This window comes from Gambusia affinis, linkage group LG20, assembly GCF_019740435.1.
Source record: "Gambusia affinis linkage group LG20, SWU_Gaff_1.0, whole genome shotgun sequence".
NCBI classification, from domain to species: domain Eukaryota; kingdom Metazoa; phylum Chordata; class Actinopteri; order Cyprinodontiformes; family Poeciliidae; genus Gambusia; species Gambusia affinis.
The window spans coordinates 23,222,497-23,231,743 of NC_057887.1; the positions used below are offsets into that span (position 1 = coordinate 23,222,497).

Genomic DNA, 9,247 nt, shown 5'->3' on the forward strand with positions numbered 1-9,247 from the left:
CTGCTGTCTTTAAAGCCTGGGGGGGGAAACACCTGATGAGAGCGATGAGTTTATTCAGATGAAGTGACAGGAAGGACTTTCTGAATAAGCTTAACTGATTTATAATATCTCCTCATTTTCTCTGCATTTGTTGTTTGGGCAAATCATTGATCCTGGGCTGGATGTGCAGATTGATATCTAATATTTTAAAATGTCTCTGTGAAGAAGTTGGTAAATTCGCTGCAGGCTGCAGTGGAGAGACGTTCAGACGCAGCACCGATAAAAAAAAATTTATTTTATTTTATTCAGAAAGTGTGATCTGTTTCCTTATTGCAGCATTTTTGTGTTTGCTCCAGCAGTCCAGCCTCTTAACACCACTGAACTTCCTCCACAGCAGTGAATATTTGACTCTACCCTTTTGACTGAGGTTATTTGTCGGTGCCCAGCAGATCAGCCGACTTCTCGTCTGATTTGTTAGGAACGATGACAGGTGGACGAGAACTGCTGCTCCTGGCAGGTAAGACAGGAAGTCATCATCAGATCGATACCAGTTGATCTCTAAACATTCACCTTTTACTGGTTTGGCTGGTGTTTTTACTTAATGAGTAACAAAAGCTTCTGCCTTCAGTTTCAGTTCAAGTCAGTTCAGTTTTATTGTTGACTCATCATTTCCCTTAAAACATTTCTAAACCAACAAATATAGAAGCAGCAACGTTTCTCACTTTTTCAGGGTTTTCCTGGTGCAGCAAAACCAAGAACAGTTGAGATGCAGAGATGAATCACATGATGCAACTGTTACATTTTCTGGTCAACCAGTCTTTAAAAAACCCGACTGGCCGATTTTTAAAAATAATTAACATCTAATTGTTGCAAGGTCAGAATAGTTCTGATGTTCCGATTTCATTGAAAAACATTGAACAACGCCTGTAAAATAGTAGAAACATGTTTTATTTGAGGCATTTCTATCAAACATAAATCAAAAATTTACAGCATTTTTGCCCAAACTACTAAACTAAGTAAACTATACTGAACAAAAGTATCAACGCCTCATATTGCTGCCATGTGGAGTTAAAGACTGTAAACGAGCATTTGCTGACATTTTTTCGTAAAAAAGTAATATTTTTCTTGATCTGTGTATAATTTTAAATTCAACTTCCTGTCAGTGAGTGTTAGTGAGTTGATGTTTTTCCCAGTGCATTGTGGGGCATGTCCACTGGGTGGTCAGACAAAATGACCAACAGCTGGACAGTCTTTGGCCTGGACGATAAAAGGCCCCAAAATGTCACATCGTGTCACCAGCAGTGAGTCGAACCGTTTTTTTCAGTAACCAGTAATCTAACGTGTTGCTATTTCAAATCCAGAAGTCAGACTACAGTTACTTATTGAAATCATTTTGTGTTTCTATTTTATTTTGTTATTGAATCGTATTTCCTCTACTCGTCTTGTCGAGTGACCGACGTCTATTTTAGTTATTTTAGTTAACGAAACTATTTTGAGTTTCTGTCACCAAGTCCGATTATTATAAGCAGCTTTGGGGTTTTTTTTAATTACTGAAAATATAATTTGAGTTTCTCTATACATTGCGTAACCCAAATGTTCATAAAACTCTTATATTTGACATGAAGAGTTTATATTTTTGTTCAGTGTAGAAGAAAACTTCAGTTCCTTTAATTTTTCATATTTAAAAGAAAAACAAACTTGCACAACAGGATAGATTACAAACTTGTTCTGAGCCTCTTGTTAAAAACAAAGTAACCAACCTAAAGCATGAAGCGTTGAGGGCTTTAGGTTTCCTTGTGGTGCAAAATGAAAGCGTCCAAATACAGCAGCTTTGTGCAGACGTGACCTGGGCACTGGGAGTTTGTCAGTCCTTCTCAAAATCTAAAGATTAGAAGAGGACAGCGGCAGACTTTCAGACCTTTGCGATGGTAGATAAGATCGGCGGATAAGGCTGGTTTCACATGAAACCAATCCCACCAGAATGTCACAATCGGCTGAACGCCAAACACTCAAAATGAAAGAAACTGGTGCTGAACGATCCTACAGCATCCTTATAAAACATCTATTCACTGAGCAAAAACCTCCAATATGTATTTATTGAACATCAGAATATCTTTTCGTTTAGAAACTTTAGTTTCCCACAAAAACCTTTTCAAATGAATTAATTTCAGTTTATGTGTTTTTGTGTAGGATAGAATAAAAATAGCTTTATCTATCCTTCTGAATGAAACTACATCAAAATAGGTAAAATAAAAACAAAAACAGAGGAAAGAAGTAGAGCAGCTAAATTTAAGCCATTTTGTGATTCTAAATATATAAATAATTTTAAGTAATAAATAAATAATGCAGATCTAAATACCAGATTGTATTTTTCTGACTTTAAACATCTGATTACCTGAATGTGAAAAAATGTAACCAATTGCTAGTTTTAAAACCAATTGTTATTTTTTTTTAAAAGATTATTTATATAATTACATTTAGGTGTATTATTTGTTAAAGGTACAAAATGTAATCAAATATGTAGTTTGTTTTATAATGGAAGTCCTTTTCCGTTACAAGACGACATGCAGATGAAAAAAATTATCAAAAGGTTTTTTACTGATAAATTTGTTAATTTCAACGCAAGTTTAAGAAATACTTCCAAACTGATCAGGAATGTGTTTGATTACTGAGAACAAATTAACTTTATTTTGATCAATATTGCAGCAGTGATCGCTCTCCTGGTGCCAACAGAGCAGAAACCAACAGGTAATCCAGTTTTCCTCCATGTTTCTTCCTCATGGTCATGATAACGCTCTGATTTTTAAATGCTGTGCATCTTTAGTGTCCATGACTCCCAGGCTGAAAGAGATCTTCACCGGAGACTTGCTTTACTTGCACTGTGATGATGGTGATCAGACTGGGAGCCCAGCAACCTGGGATTTTAATGGCAAGCAGGCAAAGCAAAGTAATTCCCTGAAGATAGCAGCTGCGTCCGCCAAGGACTCAGGAACCTATAAATGTACAATCAACGGCCAAACAAGTGACGACTTCAACTTAAAAGTTCTTGGTAAAAATTCAGATGGAAAATATGGAAACTCCTGAAGATGACAAATGAATAGTTCACTGATTGTTATGATGAATGTGTTTGTGTCCAACACAGAATACGTTCCCATGGCATCACTTAGCATCGCAACAGGCCAGCCAGTGACGCGCAAGAACACCATAGTTGTGCTGGAGCTTACAAACGATGAAGGACTGGAGGGATGGCTCTGCAAATTCAACTGGGAAAAGAACATCAGAAGAGTTAAACTGAAATTGAACAACGCAAATCCAACATCATTTACCATTGAAACTTCTCCACTGACGGTACCCGAGAACATCTACTGGTGTGAAAAGAACGATACAAATGAAAGAAGTAACCAAGTTGTTCTCAGGACCACTGGTAGGGTTAATATTAACTTTATAATAACTTTATAAGAGACGCATCACCAACAAGTTAATATATGGCTTAAAGAAAGCCTGGTTTAGTCTGATCAGTTTGGAAAGCCTTGCCCTCCAACCTCTAAACAAACTGTAAAAAACTACAGTGGACTCCCACCTATTCAAGGGTTTTTCTGTGGAAGGTAACTGCAGATTATTTGCCTAGTCACAGATTTTTCATAGAGCATATCTAAAATATTGTAAAGTAAAATGCTGCTGGGGTGTGCTGTGGTGGTGTAGGGGACAGCGCGACCCACGTTTGGAGGCCTTGTGTCCTCGACATGGCCGTCGCGGGTTCGATTCCTGGACCTGTCAACATTTACTGCATGTCTTCCCCTCTCTCCTTCTCCCTTTTCTGTCAGCCTACTTTCAAATAAGGGACACTAGAGCCACAAAAGACCCCCCAGAGGGGAGGAAAAAAAAAAAAAAATGAAGTAAAATGCTGCTTGGGAAGCTGAAATACTGCGGTGCTTTGCTACTGGACGCTGATTGGTAAACCCCAGGAACATAGGCAAGGAAGTTCTTGGGGTTCTACGTTTTCCTTGGCTATCTAAGGAAAGTCATAGATATTAACTTCTGTGATGGTGCTAAAACTGTTTCCACTGAACATATCAATGCATATTAAGGTATATTTGACCTTTGAACTATAAAATAGGCAGTTATAACTGAGTTTTCCAGTATTCACAGATTTTTAGCTATTTGCAGCATTAGCCACTCCAAATACTGGGAGTTCACTGTGGTCTGGTAGTTTATGAATATTAAACTTTACCAGTGCAAAATAATCATTCCCAAACAAACTTTAAATGGTGAAGTGTATCTGGGCTAAAATGTTCTTCTGTCATTTAATCCTGTTTGAACTGTTTTTCAGACAATGAAGTGATTCTGGAAATGTATCCGTTTCCTGCAATAGAAGGAGAGAAAATGACCCTGAGATGTATCGTGTGGGGAACAGAGAAAGTTACCAAATCTGTTTTCTACAAAGAGAACATCGAAACCAAGAGCGTTCATGGAGATGCGTTTGTTATCCCTGAAGTTACTGAGTCTCAGGTGGGAAGTTATAAGTGTAAAGCCACCTACAGATACAAGGACCAGACAGTCGGCCCACATGTAGATGATTCTGATGTCCAGGATTTACCTGTCCATGGTATGTAAACTCAGCTGTCCCTTTCTGAACGTCACTGTTCCACATACGACTGATGTCGTCCATTTACAGTTTGCTGTTCACTGCTAAGTAGTTTTACTGGAATCAGACTAGCAGCTGTTCTTCTCTCCAGAAGCTGCAGTCAATGCTCCACTGAAGGCCGTTGCTCTTAGCTGGGCTTTCTTTTTATCAGCTTCCTTCGTCTGGTTCTGATCTGGTGAACATGTTATCAGCTCCGATCGACAGAAAAAAAATACCCAAACATCTTCTGCTTTTTTATTTAGTTGTGACCAAACAGAAGCTGACATTGTTAGTTCTTTTGGGTCAGTAGTGGTGCAGATGTTGGCGTTCAGGCCTGGGGCCCATCAGTATCTTCCTAACGATGGACACCAAAACATCCAATTTGGATAAAATGCTTGTCAAATTTATTTTAACAAAGCTGTTCATGTTTCACTTAAGTATTGCAATTAGCTGACGGATTTATATATTTGCCAGTAAATTTAGTTTACTGTGAGGTTTGAATAACTTTTGGAGTCTTTCTGCCTGTTCCAGATCGTCCCGTCAGAGCGGTGCTGTCTGACACCATGAGCTGCTCCTGTCCGTCATGTGACAGACAGGACACCATGTCATACATGTACTACAAGCAAAATGGTAACTCCTGGACGATGCTTGGTCAAAACAAGCATCCAGACGGTGACGGTACTTTCCACTGCAGAGCTATTTTGCGCAACATGAGGACTTTACCCAGCAATGCTGTGACAAGTGAGTATCTACTTATAAATCAGCTTCTTCCTGCAAGCTGCAAATCTTGCAGTTTACCATAACAAGTAAACTGGTCAGTGAACTGAGCGAGTTAATCATCAGCGGTTAATCATCCAAACTAGACGATTGTGTAAATTAGTGTCTTCTAGTGACAGTCTATAGCTACTCTCCTCACTGAGGAGCTAGCAACAACGCTGAAAACAACTTCTAATGCTGCGTTCAGACCAAACACATTTCGCATTTCAGACGCTTGATATCAAGTGTCAGAATTGCTCTTGACGTACATTGGGAGGCGTCTCAAGGCTTTTTTCTTCTTCCAGTCTCTTTGTACAATGGTGGGTGAAAAATTGAGAGTCTTGGTTTTAGTTAACGAAAGCAAGTACGCCTCTGTGCTATGTTTGAATTCAGGTGAGTTTCACCACCTAGCTGCGTGTTTACAAAGCCCAGTTTGACAACCTGCTGATCTGCGTTGGTGCCTACTTCTCCTGGCAGGACACCAATTACATCCCACCACTCTGCTATTCACACAGGCCAGTGAATAGCATAGTGGAGTCTCTCTGATTGGTAAAAGTTCAGTTCCAGCATTGGTTGAGCATCAAATGCTCAAAGCATTTCAAATGTGAGACGTGCTGCCAGACTTCTCATCACGCCATAGACGAACATCCAGACATTGCATGTAAACCAGTCGCATCTGAGACTTTTGATCTGAATGCAGTATTACTTCACTTGCCAATTAAACTCGGCAGCCCTGACTTTCCAAGTTGACTTTCCAAGTTGACAGTCCAACCTTAGGAAGCTTTAGGAGTTCGAGCATAAAAACCCCAACTTTATGAAACCTTGCTCACCCTACATGTTTCTATTCTTTCATATGCTGATGTTCCACGTTTCTTTTTCAGATAATCAAAGTATTCTTTCACAAGTGATTGGGATCTTGGTTTTCGTCATTCTGTTGGGATTGCTCATTTTTGCCGTGGCATTTTATAAGTGGAATAAGAAGAGAAAAGCAAGAGGTTAGTGCCAGTCTTCTTGTTTTGCACTTTTTGACGAGGGTGGTGATGGTGGTAGGAGATCAGACCGCAATCAGTGGGTTGCTGGTTCGATTCCCGCTCTGGTCGCCTCTGTCATCATATCCTTGGGCAAAGCACGTCACCTGCTGAGTGCTCAGAGGATCCAGGGCTGCCAATGCAAGGCAGCCTCGGTTCTGACTGGATAAAACGCCATAGAAGTACAAGCCAATTACAATTCTGCTAACACACACCGTCACATTTCTCTCTTTTATTATTTTAGAGGACATTTACGAGGAAGTCACGATGAGGGGAGGGGATGCCCATTATGAGGCTATAAACATGAGGCAAGTGAAAGAGGGTGAATACGACACGCTTCAACCTGGAGCAGAGGGCCAACAGAAGACGGGTGGTGAATACCAAGCACTGATGAAACAGGAAGGCAAAGTCGAAGTTTACCACACTTTGGGAGAAAACGTAGCATCGGGAGGAGGAGACAGAGCTTACGAAGCTCTAAAAACGGCAGGAATCCAAAAGGATGAATACGACACCCTGACAACCAAGCAACCGGAGGGCGGGACGGGCGCAGATGGTGGAGGAGACAGAGCTTACGAAGCTCTGAAGACAGCAGGAATCCAAAAGGATGAATACGACACCCTGAAAACCAAGCAAGCAGAGCTGGAGAAAGTGGAAGAGATAAAAGAGGAGAAATGAGAGAGAGGCTAGTAGAAGAACGGTGGGTTTCCTTCCACTAGATCAGTGTTTCCCAACCCTGGTCCTCAAGGCTCACTGCCCTGCATGTTTTAGGTATTTCCTTGCTTCAGTGCAGCTGATTTCAATTGATGACTGATTAACAGGCGTTTGTTGAACTGCAATCAGTTGAATCAGGCACATTAAAGCAGGGAAACCTCTAAAACATGTAGGACAGTGTGCCTTGAGGACCAGGGTTGGGAAACACTGCACTAGATGGTGGACAGACCCGCCCAAAAGTGATCCTCAGAAAATCAGAAAATCAAAACTTTGATACATTTTCACTCAAGTAGAAGAGAAAAGTGCATCCAAAATGTTAAAAGTGTTTGGTAAAGGCAACTCAATATCGAGTAAAGGTTTCATCACTATATTTGATTTAATTTGTGTAAATTGATTATCGGACAAGAAAAAAAAGTTGTTTGCAGATCCTGGTATTCTAAAGATTATGAAAAAATTATTTTGTTCACAACATAATGTTTATGAAAACAATACTTATAGAAGGTAAAGTATGTATTATGTAAGAACAAAGTACTTCTACTGACAGTAAATACTGTTTACTGTACATTAACGTCACCTACCAATAACACAACATGCAGAAAATACTATAAAAATTAACATGTCCAAACAAAAACTGTAGATTTGTGTTTCCGATGTATTTTTCATTTTTCTTCAGTCAGTAAAGTAACTAGAGAGTTGGTGGCGTAGGGGATAGTGCGACCCACGTTTGGCATCCTTGAGTCCTCAACACGGCCGTTCGATTCCCAGATCCGTCGACATTTACCGCATGTTTTCCTCCCTCTCCTGTCAGCCTACTTTCATATAAGGGACTCTAGAGCCACAAAAGAGCCCTGGAGGAGAGGGAAAAACTCCTGCTAGAGCTACGGTTTTATTATAGTTACTAAAGTTAATGCCAGTTACTTCTCACCTCTTCAAAACAAGTCAGTGACAATATGTACATAAAAAGAATCATAATAAAATACATTTAATATATTTCAGTTCATATAAATTGTGCAATTATGGAGAGAAAACGTTTTTGGTTCACCTCTGTCATTTATGTTTATTATTTAAATCATTTTAATTACTAAAATATCAACAGATGGATAGAAGAACAACATTCATTTTGGGAGATAAACAACCAACAAACAAAGCAGGTCAGGAATCAGAGTTTCTACTTTTCTTATTTTTCAGACATTTTTATACATGTTTTATTGCTTACTTTCATATTTCATGTACTTTGAATCGCAGTGATAAACATTATTTACTCATCTTGCTTAAACAGATTAAGCTGATGTAACTCATACTTTCAGTTACTTAAAGTTCTGACAATGTTTCTGTTGCAAGACATACAACTTCAGAATAGAAAAGTTAATATTTATCAGTAAGCCATGCAGAAAATGCAATATTACATGCTTCAGTATTAATCTTACAGATTTCTCTATTTTTTTGCAAAAATCACATTTTTGTAAGCAGTTGTAAACATTTTAACAGTATTTTGTTTTTTATTCAAATCTGCTCAAATAAAAGTTGAATAAATCACTTTTTGATCCAGTTGTGTTTTACTTCAGAGTGATAATAAATTATGACAGTAATAAGTCATTTGATGTATTGTTTTAATGTCCAACCAGCTGAAACTTTGGTGATTTTGAACATTTATTACAAACAAAACACAAATATTTCAGTATAAATGAGACTTTCACGCTCCTACCTTTAGACTTTAGGAAATTATTATATTTTTAAATTAATTCTACATTTTTAAAATCATTTTTTATCTGATTCAGTTACTATCAGACTCCATGTTGTAAACTGAAGTTTCTAACATAATTTCTGAAAAACAGGAACTTGCAGAAATTACCAGAAGACTTTTATCTGTGTTTTAAGGAAAGCATGCAGAGCCTCGAATTCAAGAATAACTTTGACTTAAAAAAATTATAAAATAACTTCAAAATTAATCAATTAGAAAATTGCAAATTAATAATTTACCTCAATGACTGAGTTAGAAATGGTGCTACATGTGAAATAAAGAGTTACTGTCACATTCTTACTTCATTTTTTACAGTTTCTTTAAATCTTTTTCCTATTTGTCATCATGTGGGTCTCCATTTTCTTTTAGTACTATAATCCATGTTCATTTTCTCTTTCTTCTTATCTG

General features: G+C 38.3%; 1 protein-coding gene across 2 annotated transcripts; it reads left to right on the plus strand.

Annotated features, from left to right (window-relative positions):
- The first annotated feature begins 339 nt into the window (after nucleotides 1-339).
- Nucleotides 340-7,577, plus strand: LOC122822796. Of its 2 annotated transcripts, none has more exons than XM_044101728.1 (8): nucleotides 340-496; nucleotides 2,686-2,727; nucleotides 2,804-3,028; nucleotides 3,122-3,403; nucleotides 4,310-4,585; nucleotides 5,135-5,344; nucleotides 6,241-6,354; nucleotides 6,632-7,577. In XM_044101728.1, the coding sequence occupies exons 1-8, from the start codon at nucleotides 463-465 to the stop codon at nucleotides 7,060-7,062; spliced, it is 1,614 nt and encodes a 537-aa protein (XP_043957663.1). In that variant the 5' UTR covers nucleotides 340-462; the 3' UTR covers nucleotides 7,063-7,577. The 2 variants fall into 2 exon arrangements, with proteins under 2 accessions (XP_043957663.1, XP_043957664.1); XM_044101729.1 differs by having other exon boundaries at nucleotides 2,689-2,727.
- The last annotated feature ends 1,670 nt before the right edge of the window (nucleotides 7,578-9,247 follow it).